This window comes from Callorhinus ursinus, unplaced genomic scaffold, assembly GCF_003265705.2.
Source record: "Callorhinus ursinus isolate GAN/ISIS: 27379988/994484 unplaced genomic scaffold, GSC_fseal_2.0 scaffold24, whole genome shotgun sequence".
In the NCBI taxonomy this organism is placed as follows: Eukaryota; Metazoa; Chordata; class Mammalia; order Carnivora; family Otariidae; genus Callorhinus; species Callorhinus ursinus.
The window spans coordinates 3776527-3801548 of NW_027397086.1; the positions used below are offsets into that span (position 1 = coordinate 3776527).

The window sequence follows — 25022 nt, forward strand, 5'->3', positions numbered from 1 at the left end:
TAGTAGGGTTTACTTATTCGTTTATTTCCTCAAAAGTGGGGGTTCAGGAGTTGTGGGGGGGCAGCTGGGCGTTGCTGGGGCTGAGCCCAGGTCACCTGTATCTGACCCCCGTTCCGCTAGGGACTGAAAATGACCCAAAATGCTGCGGAGCGGGGCTTGGGCCAGTTTAGCGATGGTGCTGGCATCCCCCCACCCGGGAGAACCTGGTTTTCTCAGTATATCCTCCTGCCCTACTCCTCAGCATTAATCGGGGTGTCCTGGCAGAAGGGGTATCCCGAATCTACTCTCCCTCTTCCCAGTGCAGGCGGGAAAGGAATTCTATCGTCTGGTTTCCAGGACTTGGAATCCCAGGTGGGACAATGGGCCACTCCAGTGGGGCTGGAGGCAAGGAGGAACCTCCAGGATACAGGAATCAATGAGACTGTAGGGGGCCATTTCAAATCCCTTGCTCTGTTCCCTAACATGGAGACCCTAACCTCAGCACCTAGTTCTCGTTGGTTGTAACAGCCTTTCTAGACAGCAGCTGGACCCCAACACTGGCCTTAATTTGCACTCAGACCATACCCACTACCCATAACCCCAACATGGCTGGCCCCCACCTACACATACCCAGAGAGTCTCTACCCGTAGATTGCTGGAGAGAAGCCCAGAAGCCAGGGGTCGTGTGTCCTCTAGGCATTGAGAATGATGTGCATATACATCCCCTCCATCCCCAACACTGCTGAGACAACCATTTGGCACTTTCATCTCCACAGGAGAGAGGTTCTACCTTAAATTATTGACATTTAATGAAAAACAATGTTTTGGGTGGGATGATGTTAATGCCCCCCCCCTTTTTTTTGAGGTTTTCCCCCAGCGAAGCTTCTTCTCCAGGTCATGGGAAGGGAGGTTCAGCAGTTTGATATGACACCCCATTCTGGTTTCTGGGGCTGTGGGCTGCAGCTGGTGGGACAAAGCCTGGCCTTGGACAAGAAGAGAAGTGTCCTGGGACCCAGACTGGTCAGCACAGACAGGCTCTGCCATCCCCTTCTCCAGATGGCCCTATCAGACCACTCTCTCCCAGACAGTCTGTGTAGTCTGGGTTTGAACCCCTGCCCTCTTTTTGGGTGAAGGGCAGCTCTGAAAGTCCCAGGCTAAGGGCAGAGAGGTTGGACCAGGGACCATGGCTGGGGGGATGTGGAGTGCCACTGGTTTCTAAGGATGAAGCTCCAGGCAAAGCTAGTAAACAACCTAGTCTTTTATTTGCCCAAGGCCAGCTGTTGCAGGCAATGAGGCCCCAAGACTTCCAGAAGGGATGAAGGGAGGAGGGGCAAACCATCCTGCCTACCAGGTGCTGGCCTGCCCCCATCCTGCTTCCTGCAGGAGGTGGGATAGGAGATAAAGTCTACATTTGTGCCATCAAGGATCACGCCTACTTTCAGATACTTATAAATATTCAGTTGCTGTTGAGGAGGAAACTGAGGCACTCTGACATCCCAGGCCTCTATGTGCCAGTCCAAGCTTTTGCTGGCTCCTCTTTCTCTCTCTCCAGAATGAGCTGCAGGCAGCCTTTTGCCGGGGGAGGGTCTTAGGAGCCCATCTGGTGGCCTGTGGGGGGGAAGGCCAGCCAGGGTCAAGGGCTGGGGATGGGGGGGCAGGAGGAGGGTGTGGTTGGAAGAGCAGCTGCTGGGAGGGGGGAGTCAGCACTGAATAGGGGACCCCAGCTGGGGTTCCATAATGATATCAGTGGGGGACAGCCAGAGCCCTCTGCTGTCTAGATGGGGAAACTGAGGCAGAGACTCCTCCCATCTTGGAGAAGGGAGGGGTTTCCCATCAGCTATTCCTGTCCATTCATCTTCCCCACGAAGACACTACAGCCCGGGAGCTGGAGCGCCTCGTCAGTGGTCACTCGGTGTTTACACTGAGACACAAGGAGCGGAAGGCAGCTGGGTCACCTGGCCAGGGAGCGCCCTCCTGTTGTGACAAAGCAGAGGGGCACCCTCCCCCACCTCAGCTGCTGGGGAGGGAGGCAGGGCTGAGACTGCTCGCCCCAACTCACGTGCCTGAGAAAGGCTCATTTTTAGCACCTGGCCTCTTTTCCCTGCCTGGAGGGAGCTCGGGGGACAGAGCAGGGAAGAAAGCGGCCAAGGGGGACAGGGAGACCTGGAAGCAGGGTCCCAGGGGATGTCTGATTGTGCTCTTCTCCCCACGCCAAGGGAACCCGAGCCCAGAGCGGGGCCCTCAGCCGCCATGCAGCGTGGATATGAAGAGGATGCTGTCCCGGTCCTGCAGCTGGTAGTCCAGCTCGCCCTGGTCCAGGAGAGAGAGGACACTGTCAGGGGCTTCTCCTCAGCTGTCGGGAGGGCAGAAGGGGGCCTGGTCGCTTTGGGAGAGAAGGATAAAATCTACCAGAAAAATGGGTGCCCTGCATATTAGCCTGCAAATCTTCAGGATGGAGGCGAGAACACCACTTCCCCCAGCTACCCGTTCCTTCCTCCCTGGGGTGGGAGACTTGAGTGGCCCCGCTTTGGAAACCAAGTGGGACCCGGGACTAGCCAGCCAAGCCCGCTGGGCCTGATGAAAAAGACCCAAGGCTGTCCTGGGGAAGCAGCGAGGGGAGGGACGGTCCCCCGCGGTACTGACCAGCAGTTCCCAGTCCGCATCGTTAACCAGCACCAGAATTCCTGGCCGCCTGTGGGAAAGAGGGCGTGAGGAGCCAGGAGTGAAGGGCAGGAGGCAGTCGGCAGCAGGGGCAGAGAGGCTGAGACACGTGGGCTGGAGGACAGGGTAGTGGGAGCTTGTCCTCCTGAGGTTCCGATGAAAAATCACCCAGGAAGTGGAGGGGACACTGAGTCTAAAGGAAACCAGGCCAGACAGTCGTAGCTTTTGGGGTGATATAGAAAACGGGTACAAATTCCAGCACCACCTCCCAGACCTCAGGCAACTCATTTTGTTTCTCCGAGCATCAGTTTCCTCATCTGAAAATGGCACAAATTACGCAGCCGTCCTCCCAGGTCTGCGTCAGAATGAGACGGGACGGTGCGTGTCAGGCGCCTGCCTGCCTGTGTCTTACCCCGGTAACCACTGGCAGCAGCACAGTTTTCCAGGGCTCTCACCTCACCCTCCTGGGCCTCCCACAGGCCCGTCCCGGAGACAAGGCTATCTTGGCTCTTCGGAATCAGGGAAGGCTGCCCGGGGCCTCAAGCACCCACATGCCCGAGGGCAGCCCTGCCTGCTGTAAGGCATGGGAGGCTGACATCTGGACAGCTACCCGCCTGGCAGCAGCCCAGGGAGCACTACTGTCCTTGGGTGGTGGCCTCCGGGACGGCTGGACCGTGACCTGAGCCAGGGCTTGAACGGCAACCTTAGCCCCCAGGGCTTGCTGGTGACCTCCGCTGCAAGGGGATGGTGACTGGGTCCCACAAGTGCCTTGCCCACCTCTCTTACACCTTAGGCCTCCTTCTTGTCAAAGCAGAGTGACTTCTTGGCTGTGACAGGGTGTGTGGCTCTTTTCCCAGGAGGCCGGGCTAGGTCTGGGACAGGTCCAAAAGCTCTGGGCTAGGGGCAGGGGTGTGCTCACCCCAGTGAGCACGAACGTGCACCTGCGTGTGTGCAGCTGCGCACAGTGACTCCCTGGAATTCTAGACCTGTGCCCTCCAGTACGGTATCTATGAGGCACTATTCACATTTCTAGGGCTCAACAGACTCATGTGCTTAGCAGCTACTACACTGGACAGCACAGAATACACATTTCCATCATCACAGAAAGTTCTACGGGACAACCACAGTCCCAGATTGTCGAGGGATGCAAGGGGCTGTGGGCGGCATCTTTTCCTCAGGACTTCCTGTATGGAGAGAGTAGCTGAGGCCCAGAGACAGAGGGAGGATAAAGGGGGGAGAACAGGACCCCAAGAAGGCTGTGGGTGAACCCAAGGATAGGCGCTCAAACCTCCTTCCACCCTGCCCCCGCCTGCCCTCCTCAGGGAAGGGAAGAAAGGGACTCACACGCTGTCTCCCTGGATGAACAACTCTGGCCGCTCTTTTAGCAAATTCTTCTTGATCCAGACAAGGAGGTTCCGGATGTCCCCTAGAGAGGAAGGCACAGAACAAGCTCTTGTCAAACCCCAAAGATTCCCGGCCCCCAGAGCCTTACCTGGATCAGAAGGAAGTGAACATGGGGCTTAGGGGGCCTCTTTTAGGCCAGGCTCTTGAGGCCCCTGGACTTGCAGATTCCCAGAGTGAGGAAGGGGGCTAGGGGACCAGCATCCTGCCAGAGAGGCCTTCAGAGAAAGTGGTGCTGCTCAAGGCTTAAAGAGGCGACGGGGCCTCAAGACAGACAGGCTTCTGAAGGGCCCTGCAGGACCCCCTCCACCCTTCTCTCTCCAGCCAGTCCCAGATGGGGAGGACTCAGCTTTGCTCTCAGAGGGGTCTGCATATATTTCCCTTTGTGAAGGAAGAAAAACAATTGCTGAGCCGATAACATCAGTTAATTTCCTCTGGCAGAGGGAGAGAAGGATCCTTCACCAGCCAGGGCTGCTGACAAATCACTGCCCTGCTACCCCCACCTTCATAGAGCCCCCCCCAGGCCAGGGACGACCACCCTGAATAGGCAAGAGGTTCAGGATCGAGAGGGCCTCTCCTGCTCAGCTTGCACACTGAGGTCAGCCACTCTGGGGTTCTGGGACAGCCACTGAGCTCTGTGCACATCATGTGGAGGCTCAGAGCTACCTGTCCCCTGGATCACCGCTCCTTTCCTAGGAACAGGGTCCCAGGCCACAGCACACTGAAATCTGGCTCCATAAACTCCTCAAAGCCTACAGCCCTCAAATGTCCAACTGTCTCCTCCTCCAACAGACTGTCTCCTGAGGCTGCAGTTCCTTCTCTCCTCGAGACCACTTGAGGACTGAAGGCCCCGGGGAGACAACTAGTCTCTAGGAAGTCGTAGGGCCTTGAGGCCAGCCACCTCCATCCTGACTTAAGTCTCCCGCAGGGGTCTGCTGTCCTGGACCCACGCCTGAGCAGAGCTCAGAGGCAAAGCTGAAGAAGGGCCCAGGCAGTGCCTTGGTTTCTCCACACAGAGTGACAGCCCCGGCCTGCAGCTGAGGGAAAAGCTGCTTGGCCGAGAAGCTCCGCTCTGCCCCAGTCTTGGCCCAGGAGCGTGTCTCCACCACAGAACCAGCCTTGGGCAGGGTTTTAAGGCATTCTCCCTGACCTGCATGCCACCCTCCTGAGAGGCAGGCAGGCTGCACCCGGGGCGGACCCGTTCACTCTGCTCTGTGCCAACTTCCCTGGATCGTCCGCCAGCAGAGCACGGGGCCATGGGCAAAGTGTCCAAGATCTGAGGCTGCCGCCTTTCAGTTGTAATTCCTGCTTTTAAACAAAGCAGAGTGGAGTCCTCATGGTCCCTGGAGCAGGCAGGGGATGCAGAGTGTAGCCTCTAACTAGCTGCAGTCCATTTGGACTCCTGGCTGGGTTCCTCCCCGAGGCCTGGTCTCAGAGGCTCCCCTTTAGCCTCCATCTTGGCACTGTCTGGTGGGCCGCCCGCCCATACATCTTGTGGCCGCTCGATACAGCCGATGGGGTCTGACACATCCATCAGCCAGCCGTGGCAGGCGGGGCTGTGCCTGTGTGTGTGGAGGAGACGAGAGGCACTGGGCAGTGCCTGGCCCGAGGGCCACCAGCTGCAACTCCACAGCCCCGGCTAGCCTGTACAGAACCGGGACCCAGTTGGGTTAAGGGCCCGACTCCCTCCAAAAGGAGGGGGGCTTCTGCTCCACTCTGGATAGGCTGGGGGGAGGGGGGAGGGATAGTGGTCATGTCGGGGTCATCCAAGTGATGGCACCATCATGGAGTCCCAGAGGGGTGGACTGGGGGGTGAGTCTGCTGTCGGTACGGGCTCATTTATCATGATGCTCCTCTTTGCTGAGGTCACTCCCTCCCTCCTCTGTGCCCCCCAGGCCTGCCCACATTCTTGATAGCCTGTTTCCATGGTGAGGTCGCCGTATTGTTCCCCCATGCCTGGATTTGGGGGGTGGGGAGAGGTGGAACTCGCTGCTCCCTTCGCAAGGAGGCCTTGCAAGGGCCACTCGGCCTGGCCTGAAACACACCCCCAGGGACATCTTGCTAGGCTTGCTGAGGCCCAGACAATATGCAAATAGCCTCCAAGCCAGATGGTCGGCTTCCAAAGGCGCCCAGGGGAGGAGGTAGAGTGGAGCAGAGTCAGGGACTGGTGGCTCTGGGGAATCTCCTGTTCACCTTCCCCCTCTAGGCCCTCCTGCCTTCCCACTCCACTGAGGGTGGTTTCTCTCCTGGGATCCCATGTAGTCACTCACAAAACAAGTATTTATTGAGCAACTACTATGTGCCAGGTGCTAGGAAGACGGCCATCACTGATTGAATTAGTTGCGATAAATGCTATCTCCTGAGTGCAGGGGCAGGAGAACTTTTCGGAAGATGTTCGCGTTGATGCTGAGGTCTGAAGGATGAGCAGGGCAGGATGGGGAAGCACCCCAGGCAGAAGAAGGTGCATACACGAAGACCTGAGGCAGCATGGAATTGGCAGGTTCAAGGTAATAGAACAGAGAAGATAAGAAGATCAGCACGAGAGCAGGCCGGACCATGCAGGGCATGCAGGGGCCTTGTGACAGGTCTGCTCTGGAAGAGGCCTCTCCTTTCTCGTGAACCCCAAGTGTGCTCTGTGGGTACAGAACCCACACTGTCGGGGCCGGTGCTCCACGTTTCTCTGGTAACGCATGGTATCAAGATCCAGCTCAAATGCCCGGCACGTCCTGAGGACCCGGCGCAGTCTCCCACACAGAACCCGCCTGACATATTTGCTGACAATGTGGACAACTTCAGAGGGCGGAGGAGAGGATGAGAACGGAGGCAGTCCTGGTTCTGAGTTTGAGCCATTACTTCCTGGTCCTATGACCTTGGCCGTGGGGTTCTCTGAGCCTCTGCTTCCTTCTTTGGGGGAATGGTAAGAACACCCCACAGGGCTGTTGTGAGGGCCAAGTAAGATGATCCATATAAAGATCCCGGCACATCCGTGCCGTAATTGTGATCCAGAGGAAAAATCTGTAGCCTTTGCCCTCTCCCAGTGTCCTGAGCTTCTGCATGCTCTGCTCAGGCCCCTGGCCCCCTGGGGATGGGCTGCGACAGCCCCGCACTCACTGGATAGTGCTGGGACTGTCCGGGGCTTTTCGAGGGATCCATTACCTCGCCATCAGAAGTGGGAGGGCAATGAGGGAATGGGGGGGGACTGGGAATGGTGAGGGGACCCCAGACACTGGCCTTCCCTCCATTTTATTTATTTGTAAAAATCGTTTTATTGATTTATTTTTTAAAGTAACCTCTGTACCCAACGTGGGGCTTGAATTCACGATCCCAAGATCAAGAGTTCGATGCTCTGCTGACTGAGCCAGCCAGGTGCCCCCTTTCCTCAATTTCAGATGTTCAGACCCCTAACATGCTCCCGGGACAACCGAGGTAGAAGGACTCACATTCTGAGGCTGTGGGGGCCAGAAGGCCGGCGCTGGATGGGCACCTAAAACAAGGTCTCTTGTGAGGAAGTCTGGCCCGCGCATTTGGGGAAGAGCAGGAGGGGGAGCTGCTGCGCTGTGGCAGGGTGGGGAAGAGTTGGGGTTCTGAAGCCGGGAGACCCTGGGCTGCTGCTAGATGCCCTGGGCAGGAAGTCACCTCGCCTTTCAGTCTCAGTGTCAGCCTCTGGCAAATGGGGACAGCAATTCAAACCCCAAAGCACTGCCATGAGGGTTCAGGCATAAGGTAGCAGCAGGCCCTGTGGAGTGTCCAACGCACAGGACAAATGTCCATTTGCCCACAGGGACTCAGGGCTCCTTATCCTCTTGGCTGCCAGAACCCTCTCCTGAAGGCTGCCGGCAAAGGGGCACCATGCACACCACTCTTAGAGAGCACCAACAAAAGCTCCCACCAGGATCACTCGCCCCAGTGGACTGTCCCTGTCTGGGCACACTGACCATCCACTGTGGCAGGGCCCCTCCACTGGTGTCCATCCTAGCTTCTTGGGCTGAAAGAGAATAATCCCAAGGTCTTATCTGATAATGAACCCCAACTGCAAGAGACCCACATCCAGCCTCTCTTTGATCACCTCTAGGGAGAACTTTTCTCCTAACCAGAAATCTGTCTTCCTGAGACTCCCCCCGAGGAGCCTGGTTGGTCCATGGGGACCACACCAACACAAGCGGCCCTTCTTCCCCATGCCACTCAGATCCGGGAGAGCTGGATCCCCTAAGTCTTCTTCTCCATAAGGTTAAACCGCTCCAGTTCCCACCAAGTCCACCAGGCTCCAGGCTCTTCTGGGAGCCCACCCCAGGCCTTAGTTGAAAAGGGAGAAGAAAGAGCAGGGATGGGGGGAGTAAAGGAGAAGAGAGGGTAGAGGGAACATCAGAGGGTCCATTTACAAGTGAATGGGGGTAAGAATGGAGCAGTTTGTGGGCTAAACTGGCCTCAGAAGGAGGTTTACAGATGTGCAGGGGACGCTCCTCATTGTTTAATTAAGCAGAAAGTGGATCTTTTCAAAAGCAATTTTGCACAGGGACTGGGAGGGGTTGGGGGAGAGGAGGGCGGTGGGGAGGGGATCAGCAAACAGGCCCCAGAGCAGAGAAAGGAACAGCTGGCCCCAGAGAGGCTGTGAAATGCATGCTAAGCAGTTTAAAGCGCCGGGAGCTCCCTCCAGCTCCCTAGCCGGCCACCCTGTAATACAAAGGCAGGCCAGAGGAAGAAGGCAGGGAAAGGTGAGGCCTACTGTCTCCTCCTGGCGACCAGGGCAGGTAAGGCCCACACGGGGACAGTCTGTCTTCCCTGATGTTTTGGGTTTGCTCCAGGCCACTCACCAACCATGGGCTGGGGGCCTTGCGCTGAAGAGACCCTTGATGCATAAAAGCCAGCCCCCAGTGGCCGTGATGTCCGAAACTGATGGCGCCTACCAACCCCTGCCAATCAAGGAGATGGCTGTTAGGACATCCCCCTCGATAAGCATACCTTCTCACCAACAACAACACATCCTGATGCCCAGAATTATGTGCTCAGATCTGGAAGCAACTTTTCCAAACTGTGGATGTCCAACGGGTAACCAGCTCAATAAAGACTAAATCTAGCCCAACCTCCCATTTCACAGATGGGAAAAAAGAGGCCCGCAGAAGTAAGTGATCTGCAAATGCACACTGCCAGGGCTCCTCTTGCAGGCTCGCCCCCTTTGGCCTTGCCCATCCTCTTTTCCCAAGTTGGCTGGGTTGGAAGCTCTCCCCTGGCCCAGGACCCAGGGCCCTGGAGTCCCCTTGTTTGTGAGACTTGTCACAATCCATAATCTTATGGTTGCTATTTTCTCTGCTGGAGTCTCCAAGACCTGCTTGGCCAAGTGGCAGCCCCTGGGCTGGGAAGGCTGCCAGTCGACAGAGCTGGGCACGGGCTGGGGGGAAGAGTGGGACTCTGCTGGCGGCACCCGCTGGGCTCCTGTGTGCCAGGGTAGTGCCTGGCAGCTGTCAGCCGGCTCTGCGGCTGCAGGGTGACCTACGCCTCTGGGCGCAGCAGGGCGAAAATGGGAACCAGGGGTGGAGATCCACAGCCAAGGGTCCAGAGACTGAGTCAAGGGGCCATTTCAGCTTCTCTCCCCTGCTTTCTTTTCTGCCATCCCGGAGAGGGGAGGGGAGACCTCATCTACCCACTAAGCAGTGAATGGAGGATGAGAGATCAAATACCTGGGTCTTAGCCCTGTCTCCCTACTTACATAACTTTGGACAGGTCACTGTCTCTCTCTGTCTTTCTCTCTCTCTCTCTGAGGTTTGGTTTTCTTGATCATATACAATATCTACTGGGGTCATTACAAAAATCAAAGTAGCTGTTGAAGGCATGAATGAATGAATTGATGAATGAATGAACAAACGAAAGAAAAGTGTAGAACCAGAAAATACACTGCAGATATGAGATGTCATGTGACTCAGGGAGTTCGTGGTACCATGTAAGGACTTTGGAGACCCTGAAATCTGGTTCTAAATCCCAGCTCTGCCATTTAAATAACCGTATGGTGTGGACTAAGACGACCCTGGGCATCTCTGAGTTGGGGTTTCCAGTTTTTAAACTGGGAATAATAATGGCAGTTACCACCTAAGAATTTGTGACAATTACTTGCACAACCAACCAGGGTTGTGCCTACCACACCAAACTCAGCCTGTGGTCCGCATCACACTGGCCTTTCTTCAGTTCCTAGACCACCCTCAGGCCTTTGACCAAGAGGCCCTCACAAGAGCTACCCCCTCTGCCTAGAATGGGCCCCCAGCACCTCTGCTCTCCCTCCCAACTTACCAGTCCAGCCACTTTTTACCCCTCAGGCCTTCACCTCAAAGTCATCCCTTTAGAGGCCTTCCCTTACCACGCGCTCTCCTTCAAAGCACCTGTTTGCTCTCCTCATGCCAATGCCCACCACACTAGGTGTTTCCTGGTTTGCTGCCTGCCTCCACTTCTACTACACTCCATGTAGGGCAAGAACCACATCTGTTTTGCTCAGCACCGAATACCCAGCAACTAGTACAGTGCCTGATACAAAGGAGGCATCAGAACAAGATATGCCAACCACAACCATAGAGTGAGTACCTCTTCCAGCTCTGGCACATGGTAACCATTCAGCCAATGGGCGAATGAGGGGGACTGGAATCATTTACCCTGGGGCCATCCGAGCCACGCAATCGCCAGTCACGGGGGAAATGAATCATAACTCATGAGACTTCACTAACTTCCTGGCCAGGTCTTTACGGCTGAATCCTTGAGAGGCTTCTTCTGAGAGCCCCTTGTTCCCTCCCTGGGCTGTGTGGCCATCTGTCAAACTAAGAACCAGTCACCTTTATCTTCCCGGGTCTTCCCCTCACCAGGGACGCACACTGTCCCCCAGTCCTGACATTTCACCCCAGCCTCATGCCCCCTCCCAGTTCAAGGACAGCAGTGTCCTGTGCTTCGGTTAATGTCCCCCGGCTCGGAATGTGGCACACAGCCCCACTCTGCGCCACTGCTCTCCACCCCAAGGCAGGGTCACAGACAGCCTTGGCAGCCAGTGAATTTGGGCAACTGTTTGATTCCCGGCAGATGTGTGTCCAGTTCCAGAAGAACCCCGTCAGAGCTCATGACCATTTCTCCACTGCCTGCTTCCATGAACCCCATTCCCCTACCTCCTCATAGGATTGATCCCCCCACCTCCCAAAGTATCTCAGCGTTAGGCGGAGATGGGCTCCCGTTCCTGAGCGTTCTGCTTTTTTTTTTTTTTTAAGATTTTATTTATTTTTTGACAGAGAGAGACAGAGACAGCAAGAGAGGGAACACAAGCAGGGGGAGCAGGAGAGGGAGAGGCAGGCTTCCCGCGGAGCAGGGAGTCCGCTGCGGGGCTTGATCCCAGGACTGTGGGATCATGATCTGAGCTGAAGGCAGACGCTTAACAACTGAGCCACCCAGGCTCCCCTGAGCGTTCTGCTCTTGTGAGGACCCATTGCTAGGGCTGCAGGGCACCTCTGGGGTTGTGATGCCCAGGCCCCTGCCTCTAGGCTACACAGATATTTACCCAGCTGGACTCTTGCAAGTTACCTCTTCATCCCCCCCACCTCCCCCACCCAGCGTGAAGGCAGAGACTGGCTCATATTTGCATGTCTCCCCAGTGCCTGGTACATGGTTTGCCACACAGGAGGCGCTCAGTATATACTTGTTAAAGGATAACGAACAAGTACCTGAATGGACAAACAAAAACATCTCACTGTCTCCCTTAGTCAACTTCCCCAATCCTTTCTGGCTGGATACTTTCCGCCTCATCTAAATCCTCTCACCATGTGAGCCCATCCACACTGTTCCCTTCTTGATGAAGGTGACCCCCTTCACGAGGACACCTCTCTGCTGCCATCGAGTAACAACAGAGATGCATGCTATAGCTTTTAGCACATAGGGACTTCCGTCCTTACCTCATATGTAAGAACACTAAAGCTCAGAGAGGTGAGGCCCCTGGCCTAAGGTTCTAAGGAGATCCAAACTCCAGTCTGTCTGAATACAGAACCCGCATCGGTAAGGATGAAGCTACCTTCCTCCTGCAAAGCTGGCTCATCTTAGGGAGCATGGGGGAAGGGTACTCTAGTGATTTCTCTTCCTTACTCTCCTCTCTCCCACTGGCCAGGGAAATCCTACCCATTCCCTCTTGAACAGGGCTGAGTGATGCCTTAGATCCCGCTCAGCAGCCCCCAGAGAGGGGCCCAGAAAGCGCATACTCACAGGGCTCCTCCTGTCCAGGTAAGGTGACCTGATGTTTCTTTACGCCGTCGAAAAGGAGTTCCGCGCCGCCTCTGCAAAGGAGGGCCAGAGAAAGACAGCCAGGTGAGCTCCTGCAAAAACTTAGCCAAGACTGAAAACTGAGGGGGAGGCTGACATTCGAAGCTGAAGAGATGCACAGACTGAGGCTCAGGGACAGCTCGAGTACCAGTATGTGACTGATTCTCAAATCTGACTTCCTGATGTGGTCAAGTAGGATGTAAATAATTCCCACCAATGATCAGGCACCCAACTTTGCAGACTCTCATTTTTACTCCTCTACTTTCTCAAGAGGCAGCTCAGTATATGGGTGCAGAGCACAAGCTTTGGAGCCGTTGCCCTAAGATGCAGACCACACTCCACCTCTGCCCGATGCCCAGACCTTGGGCATGTGACTTCATGTTCTCAAGCCTCAATCTCTTTCCATCTACACAAGTGTTGAGAAGCCACTATCAGACATGATGGAGACCCTGTGTGTTGAGGGGTCTCCTCTGGCCAGGGGAGGGTTTGAAATGGCCCAGCTTGTGCCACACACTGCTGGCCTGGTGGGCATACCACAGTGCTGGAGGCTGAGACTCCACTGGGCTTAGCAATAACTTTGCCATTTACAAGAACACTCGTCATCTCATTTCATCCACAGGGCAAACCAGGTAAGGAGTCAGGGAGGCAAACATTATCAGTTCCATCTGATGGAGAAGCAGACTGAGGCCTGGAGAGGTTAAGTGACTTGTCCAAGGTCACAGAGGCAGTGGCTGAAGTAGGATCTAAATTCCAACTGGTTTCTGCTCAGCCCCAGCAACCTTGGCAGAAAGAAAACAAGACTCCCCAAAGGTCAGAAAGCCCCTTGAAGGCAGCTTGGTTCACTTCCGTGTGCCAGCACCTGGCCAAGGGGAAGTTGGGACAGCAGAGATGCTTGGAGTCAAGTCCAGAAGCTGGGGCTTATGATGCGGACACGAGGGGTCTTTCAATGCCCCACAGTGCTTCTTCCTCTGGGTCTCCTGATCCCCATCTCAGACTTCACGTGGATCTTAACTGAGAAGGCCTTAACAGACTTTTGATGGATGTGACGCCTCCCACCCCACCACCCTTTCCCAATTTCAGAGAACAGAGATGTCCTGAGACAGTCCACTGGGAGGCAAAGGCAAGGCAAGCATTGTCATGGGGGAAACATGGGGCGACTGTCATCCAAACAAGGTCACGCTTTGTTGATGCAGAAATGTGGAGGGGGAGAGGAGGCCCATCTGTGGCCGCGCGCAGGGCCATTTCAGCTGCAAGGCTGCACAGAGCCTCCATTTATCCCCTTCCAAGAGCCTCGTTCTCTCCTGGGTGGGGGCTGGCACATGCAGCAGCTGGGGTGGGGGAGGGTGACAGGCAAGGGGCTCAGGAGTTGGGGGTCAGAGAAGAGGGGTGGGAACTGGAGGCACTGGGACCCAGGCAAACAACCAAGAGTGGCCAAACCTGGTGGTGCCAGGCTCAGAGGCCAAGGCTGTTTTTCCCTTTGCAAGCAGAGAAAGGGAGAAGCAGTCTCGCTCAGAGTGACCCATCACCACTGGGTTCACTGGCTCCCCAAGGGAGGGGTTGGCATTTCTACTGCCAGCACATCTGGAGGGGAGGAAGGTGAACACCCGGCCTCTGGAGAGATTTAGGGAGGCAGGCAAGGGACCTGTTTTGGTCCCAGAAGAGAACCAAAGCCAGACATTCTTATGTCCCACAGGGTCTGCTGTTCAAACTCAACTAAGGAGTTACATCTGAAGCTACTTCATCTTCCCTTCACCCCCTAATTCCTGATGGGAGTGTTTGTTGGTACCAGTGGCTGGTACAGACGATCCCCAAACTGCCCTCCCTGTTTCTAGCTTATCTCCATCAGCTCATCTCATGTATTTTTTGTTTTGTTTATTTATTTCCTTTCTACCTGCTAGAGTACAAGCTCTGCCTAAAACAGGGTCTGACACACAGTAGGCACTCAAGAAATATTTGCTGAATGAATGAAAATGCCCATTTCTCCTTCTTCTCTTACCTCAATGGTCCTGCCTCCCTTTGCCAACACCTACAAGCCTCAGGAAGAAGGAAAAAGGGTGAGGGAAAGGGAATCTCACATCTGGACCTCAGGAACACACAACACATCTCTACTGCATACTTTGAACCTTGTGTGATCTAAGAAAAGGCACCGCTCAGGACAGTTCAGGAGGCAAGACAAAGGAGGGCAGAACTCGTTCCTCACAAGAGAGTGAACAGTGTGAGAGGTCTTCTAGAGAGTCTATCAAAGCTGGTCAGACTGACAGGACCACATCTACGCAGGGAAAAGAGGGAAAATCCTAAATGGACTCTTCAAGGACCAGAGTGGCACTCAAGAGACAGAAGGGAGAGAATGATGGGCAAGGTGGGTTCTTTGCAAATCTGCTCAGGTTCACAGTGAGGGGTGAAGGAAGTCCACTAAGAAATGTAGATAATGAAAGAGAAGCCAGGGCCGAAAACATGCACTGAGACAAAGAGAGAAGGAATCTGGGTTTGGCATACATCTTAAGACATTCTTGCTTCCTGAGAAGCTGCCATTCTCACGGGACATTGAGGTGGCGAGAAGAGGTATTAGGAGATGGGGAGACAGGGGAGGAATGCTGTGGGGCTCACTCTTGCTCTTGGGGGTGAGGGAGGCTGAAGCTAGAGATGTTTAGGCTAGAAAAGGGGTAATTAAGCTAGTCCATACGCTCTGGAAGGCAGGGACCCTATCTTCCTCATAGTAGGACTCCCCACTGCTGCCAGGACAGTACCTGGCAGACAGAGACATTCCTGATGAACGAGTACCACGTCTGACTCAGTAAGGATGAAAGGTAGGCTGACTGCAGATAAACCGTAACACCGGCAGTCTGCAGCTCTTTTCAGCTCTGCTGAAGCCTGTCAAAACAGCAGGGATCCTCCTAGAACCAAGCTATAGGGGGGTGGGGTGGGGTGGGTGTATAGCTGAGCCAAGGGTCAGTGAAGCAAAATAGTCAGGAGGCCAGACCAGTATCGTTCTAATTGGACCCATGGGGCCAGACAATATTGTCAATTAAAATGCAGTTAACATTCATGAGACTACTCCCTTATTCTAACGGACAGAAACACTGAACACTGGAGGACATGGACAGAGTTCTATTTATCTTTGTATCCTCAGTGCCTGGCTCACTGCCTGGCACATGATAGGCACTCAATAAATGGCTACTGAATGGACTATCCAATGAAGGGAAAACATGAAAGAAACTGGGGGCACCCCATGGAAGGAAAAGCATTTATGGCTAGAGGTTTTAAATTACCGTTTCAGACTTTCCCTTTCATATAAGCCTTGGCTTGTTTATCTTCACACACACACACGCACACGCACATCTAGTCCCGGCTTTTCCCATGTGACTTGAAATTCTACCACCCATCTGTTGGGTCTGTTTCTTTGCCTTCTCTCCAAGCTCTGCAGTTTCTCTCAGCTCTGAAATCACATGACAAACCTGTTTGTAGGGGACAGAAGATAGTGGCTTGAGGAGACTTCCTCCCTGATCTGGGTTTGTTTAGCTATTGGTGTGTGTGCCCCAATCCTGCTCCTCTCGTCTTGTGCATGCTGCACCGCCAACTCAGCCTCCTCCACCGTGCTATTTATTTATCCCCGTATCTCCACCTGACTCAAGATCAGCAGAAGGCAATCAGCAAGTCTCCTGAAGGTCCTGAAAGGACTTCAGGTCTGTTTAACACTCCCAAATCTTGGGAAAGAAAAGGCGTCCCGTCTTGGCTACACATCCCACGAGAAACAAGGCTCTAGGAACCGTGTAGGCGGAAACTGCTGCGCGAAGGAAGTAATCTGGGGGTGAAGAGGAGTCCTTCTCGGTTCTAGGAGCTCAGATGCCAGACACACAGGCCTGGTCCCAAACGGGATTAGCAAAGAAGGTAAGGAGGCCGCCAGCTAACCGTCACACCTTTAGGGTCCGGCAGGGCACAGGGCACTGTGGAGTGCCCAGAGAGCACCTCCACGACTGGGCTTGCGCCTCTATTCCCGGACATACGGCCTCGTCGCCAAGGGAGACCGAACCTCTCAGACTCTCAGAGGCAGGTGGCGTAGCTCTGGGAATGCGCCGGGAGCCTTGGCGATTTGGTCGTCACGGGGACCAAAGCAGAGGGAGGGAAGTTCCGGGCCCGACGACTTCAATCCATCCCCACGGCGCCCCAACTCTGTGACTCACCCGAACTCCACCTCCACTGACAAGGGCGCTGCCATGTTGAGGAAGCCGAGCTCACAGGAAATTCCCTTTCAACTTCCGGCGCTCCCGCCCCACTTCCGGTAGGCGCGGACGGAAGAGGCGGCACCCAGGGAGCCATCCTCCGCAGCTATTGGAGGAAGGCGGAGAGCGAGGAGCGGAGGAGGGGAGGTCACGGCGCTGTCGGAGACTCTTGGTCTCCCTCTGCCTTTTAGTGACGGGGTTCAGAGAGCTGGGTGGGCGGCGGCTTGTGCGAGCCATAGCGAGGTGGGCCCCGGGCATCTTTGTGCAGTACCTGTGAGCCACGTTACTGTTTATCTTGCAAAAGTTAACAAATCTCTCTTAAGCCCGCACAGCGCTTGGGTGAGCCCGTCCATTCGTCTTGACTTGAATTGTAAGTGACTGCAAATCTTTATTTCCAGCCCAGCAATCTCTCCTGAGCTGTCGAGTCGCTATCCATCTGCCCCTTTGGTTATCGATTTGGGATTTACTCATTCAACATTTATTGCACGTTCTCCGTGTACCAGGCATCTTGGTGAGTGCTATAGGTGTGCGTGGTGAATGGGATGGGCAAGGTTCCTGCCTTTAGGGCGTTCACAGGCTAGTGGGGGAAGCTAGCTCTTATCAAATAAACGAACCAGTGGTACTAATAAATATAAAATCTCAAACCGAAAGAAGTGATCTGAAGTCACAGGAATTTCAAAAAGAAAACAGATTGGGCTGGACCTGAACTGAGCTCTAAACCTGAGTAAAGTAGGCGGCTGTGAGGGGGAGAGAAACCTCTGGGAGCGTTCCAATGAGGAGAACAGAAGATGCAAAGGCTCTGGGTGGGAGACCATGCCGGAGCACCCCAAGAAGGGAATGTGGAAGTTGGGAAGCAGAGGACTTGGTAAGAGATGAGGCTAGAAAGGGGGCAGGGGCCAAATCACACCTTGGGAGCCAGGTAAGAATTCAATCTCTATTCTAAGAGCAGTGGGAGGTCTCAGAAAGGTTTGGGGAGGGGGTGATTTGAACTGTGTTTTAAAATATCCTTACCTGGGGCACCTGGGTGGCTGAGTTGATTGAGCATCTGACTTGATTGCAGCTTAGGTTATGATCTCAGGATCCTGAGATCCAGCCCCGAGTAGGGCTCTGAGCTCAGCAGGTGTCTGCTTGAGATTCTCTCTCTCCCTATCTCTCTGCCCCTCCCCCCACTCGTGTGTGGTTTCTCTCTCAAATAAATAAATCTTTTTTGGGGCGCCTGGGTGGCTCAGTTGGTTAAGCGACTGCCTTCAGCTCAGGTCATGATCCCAGGGTTCTGGGATCGAGCCCCTCGTCAGGCTCCCTGCTCGGCCGGAAACCTGCTTCTCCCTCTGCCACTCCCCCTGCTTGTGTTCCTGCTCTCGCTGTCTCTCTCTCTGTCAAATAAATAAATAAAATCTTAAAAAAAAAAAAAAAAGAGCTAGGCATTCACCTGCCAGCTTTATATCCAGGTCCCACCATTTTTTTTTTAAAGATTTTATTTATTTATTTGAGAGAGAGAGAATGAGAGATAGAGAGCACGAGAGGGAAGAGGGTCAGAGGGAGAAGCGACTCCCCGCCGAGCAGGGAGCGCGATGCGGGACTCGATCCTGGGACTCCAGGATCATGACCTGAGCCGAAGGCAGTCGCTTAACCAACTGACCCACCCAGGCGCCCCAGGTCCCACCACTTTTAGCTGTTTAAGTAAGTCCCTTAACGTACATGTTTGTGCCTCAGTTTCCTCATCTGTAAAATGGGGATAACAACCCCTAACTCATAGGGTTGTAGCGAGGACTAAATGAGTTCTTGGCACAGTGCCTCTTTCCCTAAAACAGGCCCTCCTCTGTGTTCCTCATTTCAAGGATACCACTCCCACCCACTGAAACACTCAAGAAACTTTGGGCATTGTTCTTAATTCTCTCCCATATTCAAATCACCGATTTGGATTCATCTCCCATCTAAGCTGATTTTGCAACCCCCCAAATCTTTCACCACCACCACCATCACCTGCACCTGTATCTGCTGCTTCTCTGCCTGCCTGCCTGCCTCCCGCCTCCCTCACTCTGGCCTTGGCTTCATTGCACAATTTGACTCCATGGAGAGCCCTGAGCCATTTCGATGCATGAGGCACTGTTCCAGGGCACTGGCAAAGTGAAGACAAATGAGACACAGCCCTGGTCCTCAAAGGGCACAAAGGAATCCTGCGGTAAATGGAAAGGTCCCACGTGTACTATGCTGTGCGGGTTGGTCACTTTCCCTCTCTGGAACTCAGTTTCCCCAATCTGTAAAGAAGGTTGGGGACCAAATGATCGAAGGTCCTTTCAGCAAAAATATTCTAAGATTCTTCCACTAGACCCAGCTCCTGAAGGGCAGAAATCTTGCCTGATTCATCTTTGATCCTTGGCTTGTGGTAAGGAGCTTTGTAATTGTAGGGGTTTGGTAAGTGCTTGCTGAATGAGTGAGTGAACACATCACTCCCTGCTCATTCACTGGCTTCTCTTTGGCGAAGATAAGGGCCTTCCTAGAAGGTGTTCAGAGCCCTTGAGCCTCTGATCTCAGCTCACCTCTATGAATTGAATATTTTCTCCCCCTAGGAACTGCCCCCTCCTGGGCCTGGAACACAAGAGCTAGGGAGCATTTGAAGGGCTTCAGCCATCTGACACACATTCACTGAGCATCTGTTAAGCACCAGGCCCAGTGCTTAAACAGTGAACAAAACCAACAGGTCCCTGCCCTTTTGGGACTGTTCTAGAAGAAGACACAGATGTAAAAATGGACCACGTGGTGTGATCAGTGTTATAAAGGGGGCATATGGGGGCCCTATGGGAGCTGGAGGAGTGCCCTAATCCAGCACTGGGATCAGGGAAGGCTTCCCAGAAGTCACACCTAAGCCCAAATCCAAAGGAGTGGTGGGAGGGAGAGGGCTCCTAGGAAGGAGGCATCTTCCCACATCTCAACAGACAGGGATTCTTCTATCTTCTTGCATAGTCCCAGAAATGGGAGCTCCCTTCTGGGTAAATCAGCCCGTTCTGGGGGCGCCTGGGTGGCTCAGTCGGTTTATCGTCTGCCTTCTGCTCAGGTCATGATCCTGAAGTCCCGGGATCAAGCCCTGTTTCCCTGCTCAGCGGGGAGTCTGCTTCTCCCTCTGGCTTTGCCCCTCACCCTGCGCGCGCGCGCTCTCTCTCTGGCCCACTCTCTCTCAAATAAAGTTTAAAAAAAAAAAAAACAAAACCGCTCATTCTGTGAGTGCCTTGGTCTCAGAAAGTCCTTCCTTCTCCTGACCCCAAACCTACCCCACTCAGCCTCTTTAATTAGTAGCGATGCTAGTTTAACATACTCATTCAGAGTGTTTACTGAATGCCCACCTTACACCGGTCAGGTGCTATACATGCACAGATTGCTCACAGGACCGTTTTCCAATGAGAAAATCAAAGCTCAGAACCAGTGGTTTGTGCATGGTCCCTAAGCGTCAGGCCTCAACCCCAGGTTGTAGCACCTTCAGTATCACTGACCCTGACGGCCTCCCTTGGGGTCCGGATCACCCAAATGCCTTCCCCTGGGATCTACGCAGACGCGGGGAATTGGGCCCCATCCCCAGTCCTCCAGCAGGCCGGCCAGCCCGGACGTCGGCCTCCAGCCCCTCTGAAGCAACTAGGGAGACAAAGGCAGGGTCTGCGGGGGGGGGGGGGGAGGCAAGGGCGCGGGTGCCCCCCTGCCCGCTGCCCTTTGTCTTCCCGCCTGCTCCCCTCGTGCGCCCCGGGAGGCTGGGAGGCGCCTCTCTCAGGCTTCCTCCTCCCATTCTTGTGCTAATTGGGTGTCAAGCTGAGATCAGTGAGAAAGAAATCCGCCCCGGCTCGGGTTAAACTGCCGCCAAAGACGAGGGCTGAGCCCAGAATACCATTAGGCTGGGAGGAAGCAGGGCCCCCTCCTCGTGGGGGAGGGGCCGGCCACGCATTCAGGCCCCTTTGAAAGTCACTTGGTCACCCCCTCCCTTACTGCCACCGCCTCAGTGGGCCCCTCGGAGGTATTTAACCTTCCCAGGGATTGAAAGTGATACGCCAAGCACTGGCCTGGTCGGCCACTTGCCTGTCCCGAGGGCGGTAGGACCTCCGGGGATGCTCAAGGCAGGCTCCTTCCAGCCTCCCCCTGGCCCTGCGGCAGATGCAAATACTGCGGCTCTGGGAAGGCGGCTTGCATCCCCGCGCTGCCATTCACAGGCTCTGTGGTCTTGGGAGAGGCTTTGCCTCCCTGAGCCTCAGATTCCTCATCTGTGGAATGGGATGAAAATAGTAGCTGCTTTGTGGTATGGGCTTAATGAACCAATGCACACAAAGGACTGGGCACAGGAGGGCTCCATCCGTGGTGGCCATTAGGAAGTCTAAGGAAGTGGGTCTGCCCCGATGCCGGGACCTCCTAACAGCCCCCAGTCTCTGGAAGCGTGCGAGTACAAGTGCCCACAAAGGACTCATTTTTCATAGCTTGCTTCAGCTCAACTCCACCCCCAACCTGCACTCCCCTGCAGCGTCACAGCTTGCTGTAATCTCCCCTGCTTGCCACGGACTTCCAAGGCCTTTACGTTTTCCTCCAGCTGTCTGAAACACTCTTCTCCCTCCAATTCTTGGATAACTCTTCCTTGAAAAGCCTCTTTGACCAGGAAACAGGACTGCCCACCCCACGAGGGCCCTGGGTTAGTAGGTGCAGCTAACCACACACTCTCTGCTTCTTTCCTAACTTTACTCCCCCGTCTCCAGGCGGCCGGCTCCCAGGTCTCTCTTGCTCACCACGCACCGCCTCTGCCCCGTCCCCCATCCTACGTAGGTCTTTAGAATCTGCTCCATAGATGAACTTACACCGTACTCTGTAAACCGTGAAACACCATATAAACGTCAGGAATTGCCCAATAAGCAGTCGTGAACTTCACAAGGACATACCGAGAATCGACTGTGTGTGCATGATGACTCACACGGCCGTGGTTGAGAATGATCAGAGGCAGATGGGAGAGCTCCCAAGGCCCTTCAAGGGTGGGTGGAGGAGTGGTGTGGAAGTAGCGAATTCAGGCCTAGTCTGGGGTCTTAACACCTGAATATAGATTTTTTTTTTGTTTTTTAGTCTTGTAATCTCCATTTATAGGGGAAGAAACTGAGGCTTAGCCTGGTGAATGGACTTGAACACATGCCTGTTCAAGCTGGAGCTTTTAACCCATCACTCTATATTGACTTTTGGTGTCTGTGTTCAACCTTAAGGAAGGAATGGGGCCCCCTGGCGGGGGGCACTATCCCACTGGAAGGCACTCACTGCTAAGGGTTAAAAAGACAAAGCCACGCTGTCAGGTCCAGCCCCTTGGAAGTCTGACCCTAGGCCCTCAAAGCCCTGCCACAGGGTGCTCTGGGCTGTGTACCCGCCTGGGCCTGAGGTGGGACTCACAGCCCCTCCTTCCCACTTCTGGAGGCTGAGTGCGAAGGACGAAGATGGGATTCTCCAAGCTCTGCATGCCCTCTGCTGGTCACACTGGGACACTGCAACCGTGACTGTCACCACCCCCGCCCGGAAACCCCCTCCAGCACCTCTCTCCAAGGACTCCAGCTCTGCCCCCCACTTTCCCCCAAGAGCATCAGATTCCTTCTTCAGAGTCACTCCCCCAGGAGGCATCCCAGATGTCATCCTGGCCCTCCACCCTGGCCATCAACTGCAGGCCGAGGGTGGGGCCCACAACGGGCTCCACAGGCACGGGTGGAATGGAAGCTCCTTCGGCTTTCCCCTGGCCTTCTGCACCAGGCGGTGGGTGGAGCAGCAGGAAGCAACAGCGGCTTGGGTTTGCATTCCAGCGCCCCCCCCCCCCAGCTCCCCCTACTGCTGTGTGACCTCAGCAAAGTGACTGACAGACTGCGGTGAAGCTTAAATAGTGAAGGTAAGGCCCAGGGGCACATGCTGCCCACTGCCCTGGGCTGGGTGGGACCCCTCTCCCAACGGGCCATGCGTTTCCAGCCTGGGTGTGACTCTGGCAACGGGGCCTCGGGACAGCTGCCTCTCCACTGGCACAGCCGGTGCTGCAGCCCTGGGCACATGGGTCTGGGAAGCTTTCCTGGACTCTGCCAGAGCCGGTCAGGCCACCCGGCTCTGGCTCGCACAGCCCCCAGACCCCCGAGGAAATGCACAGGCGAGGGTCTGGAGATGGGATCAGGCCCCGCGTTAGGCTTTTCTCCCTCAAGGGCTCTGAACGGCCCTTTCCTCAACATGTGTACCTGTGCTCTCTGAATCCTCTTGATAGTGCCCTTTCACAGATGCGGAGACTGAGTCACTTGCTCTAGACCACAAACTCAAAAGTGACACAGCTGGTTTGGACTTTCAAGCTCATGCTATTAAATACCTTGCCAATTCAACGAGGGCGTCTTACCTGCTGTAGCCCTAAGTCTGAGTGAGTAAATGGGCTGGAGGGGCAGGAGGTGGGGCCTGAGCAGGTGCTGTGAGCTCAGGTGGCATGCACACAGGCTAGGGGGAGTGAAGGCAGTTTATTGGCTCCTGAACGACCCCCCCCAACCCCCTCCTCCTCTCATAGCCAGCCCAGGACTGCGATGGAGAAAGTGATGTGGACAGACCTACAAGGACAAAGGTCCCGCCTGAGGGGCAGCCAGGCTGCCACCCAGGAGAGGAGGATGGCGAGGGGGAGGGCACTCAGTCAGGGTGCCTGCTGCGGGTCGGGGTCCTCCTCCGATCCTCCTGGAGGCGCGGGCAGTGCTGAGTGACACTGGAACAGCTCCGGGGCCACCTGATCAATAGCCACTGCAGCCCCTGCCCACTCTGCTGGCTTCCTGAGTCTGGGGGCTTCTGCCCTGGTCCCATTTACAAGCTCCCTGTGCTCTGAGGAGTGCTGGGTGACCCTCCACCTACCCCTGCCCTGACCCAAGACATCATGCTAAGGGGCCTGGTCTGTCTCATCTTGGGGCCCAGAGGCCCCACCTGGCCTTGAAGACAGAATATGGACTTGAGGCTTTCACAGAAAGCCTCCTGGGGGGCAGGGGGAGGCGGCAGTGAGTCACTTGGCAGTTTTGAGGGGGAGGGGGGCCACAGCACCTTGGGGTAGAGGCGCTGGGCCCTGCTTGCTTTGGTCTGGCATTGCCCACGACCCCTCTGGGGTGGGAGCTGGGGCTCTGGATCCAGCACCCGCTGGCCCTTAGAGGGACTCGGGGCAAATCACAGCTTCTCCTCGCCTGCCTGGATGCGGGTGTAGGCCTCTTGGTCCAGCGGGACGTAGCGGCCCTTCCGGGCATCCAGGTAGAACAGTGGGTCTTTCACAACCGCCGGGTCAAAGGCTTCCTTCCGAAGCTCTGTCTTCTGCAACTTGAAGGTCCCTGAGGGAGCAAGGAAGAGGGGTCAGAGCGTGCAGGGCAGGGACCTGAGCCTTGGGAAGCCGCACACCAAAGCTGAGGGGCAGAGGAAGAGGGCCGGAGAGAACACGGGAATAGGGCATGGAGCACAGCAGGGCACAGCCCTGTGCACTTTGCAAAGGCGGCTCCAGCTAATTATATTATGTACTGCTGCTCAAAGCAGGCCTGGCGCTGCAGTGGGGAGCCATGCTACCTGCCTTCTGCTTGCAGCTGGGGAAACTGAGAACCAAAGAGGGGAAACTATCCATCTAAGGCCACACGCCCTGACTGACAGCAGAGGGAGGGCCAGAGCCTGGGCCTTCTGTGCTTTGAACACCTCCAAGGTACAGGCGTGCGCTCATCTAATGAGCACATGAATTCCAGGGGCAGGCGCGCCACAGTGTTCTACGGATTCCATAATGCATGTATTTTCAGCTTTTAACATCTCTGAAATAGTTTCAACAGCAGCAATGCTTTCTCAGTTTTAGGTCACGGAAACTACTTCTCAGTCATTGGCATCAGCCCAGTGGACAGAGGAGAAGACTGGCGGGGCAAGGCACAGCCCTGGGCCAACGCCACACGGCTAGTAAGCACTGGAGCTGGGATTTGAACCCGGTTACGACAGATTGCCAGAAATGGCCAGGTTGCCTCCTTCCTTGGATGCACACTCCGCTGCCTGGTGGCTTGGCCACTTCTCCCAGTGACAGCTGGAGTCTTTCTCAGCCCCCACCCGAATCCGAACTGGCCTTGTGACTTGCTTGGACCCACAGACCATGAGAGTTCGGAGAGTCCAGGCCTTGAGGGGCCCTGCAGCTTCCACTCCAGGAGGGGGTGCCTGATACCAGTATAGTCTCTGAAGGGGTAGGAGCCACAGAGAGCAGAGGTGGGACAGCCCAGGGACGCCCCCTGGACTGACCCTATCCAATAGGATAGCGATCTGGCCATGAGGGGCTCTATACATTTAATTAAAATGAACGAAAATGTAAGGTTCCATTCCGCAGTCATGCTGGCCCCAGCTGGAGCGCTCAGCAGCTACACGGGGCTAGCAGCCGTGGTGCTGGTCAGCGCGCACACGGGACACCATCATCAGCGCAGACAGCTCTGCTGGCCAGCGCTGCAGAAGCAATCAGCTGGAAGCCAGACAGGT

At 55.2% G+C, this 25022-nt stretch overlaps 2 protein-coding genes and 1 long non-coding RNA gene across 18 annotated transcripts in view; 1 reads left to right on the plus strand and 2 right to left on the minus strand.

The window, feature by feature from the left end:
- Positions 1–16600, minus strand: URM1 (ubiquitin related modifier 1). 3 transcript variants are annotated; one of them, XR_012382176.1, is made up of 6 exons: positions 16497–16598; positions 12259–12329; positions 3985–4066; positions 2623–2671; positions 2143–2289; positions 1220–1587 (listed from the first exon to the last, which is right to left on the minus strand). XR_012382176.1 is itself a non-coding variant. In XM_025888468.2 (5 exons), the coding sequence occupies exons 1-5, from the start codon at positions 16529–16531 to the stop codon at positions 2221–2223; spliced, it is 306 nt and encodes a 101-aa protein (XP_025744253.1). In that variant the 5' UTR covers positions 16532–16598; the 3' UTR covers positions 1220–2220. The 3 variants fall into 3 exon arrangements, 2 of the variants coding, with proteins under 2 accessions (XP_073761771.1, XP_025744253.1); XM_025888468.2 differs by having other exon boundaries at positions 1220–2289; XM_073905670.1 differs by lacking the exon at positions 2623–2671 and having other exon boundaries at positions 1–2289; positions 16497–16600.
- LOC112836554 (uncharacterized) overlaps positions 15726–25022 on the plus strand; it is a 10837-nt gene continuing 1540 nt past the window's right edge. The window contains exons 1-3 of one of the 13 annotated variants that reach the window (XR_012382188.1): positions 16665–16778; positions 16934–17046; positions 21642–25020. This is a non-coding gene — a long non-coding RNA (uncharacterized lncRNA). Of the gene's footprint in view, positions 16204–16664; positions 25021–25022 lie in introns of those variants that run through there. The other 12 variants (XR_012382189.1, XR_012382183.1, XR_012382186.1 and 9 more) reach the window with 12 other exon arrangements.
- SLC27A4 (solute carrier family 27 member 4) overlaps positions 22848–25022 on the minus strand; it is a 13871-nt gene continuing 11696 nt past the window's right edge. For both annotated transcript variants that reach the window (XM_025888392.2, XM_073905669.1), the window contains one exon: positions 22848–23860. In XM_025888392.2, coding sequence (XP_025744177.1) covers positions 23703–23860 — 158 coding nt within the window. In that variant the 3' untranslated portion in view covers positions 22848–23702. The remainder of the gene's footprint in view (positions 23861–25022) is intronic.

What these genes read in the sequence shown, in the direction of transcription:
- URM1 (XM_073905670.1), bottom strand. Translation starts at nt 16,531, where the DNA reads ATGGCAGCGCCCTTGTCAGTGGAGGTGGAGTTCGG. An exon ending in ACCTGGACAGGAGGAGCCCT is followed by an intron (nt 4,067 to 12,258) that starts GTGAGTATGCGC and finishes CTTCCTCTCTAG; the next exon opens with GGGACATCCGGAACCTCCTT. An exon ending in TTCATCCAGGGAGACAGCGT is followed by an intron (nt 2,290 to 3,984) that starts GTGAGTCCCTTT and finishes CTCCTGGACCAG; the next exon opens with GGCGAGCTGGACTACCAGCT.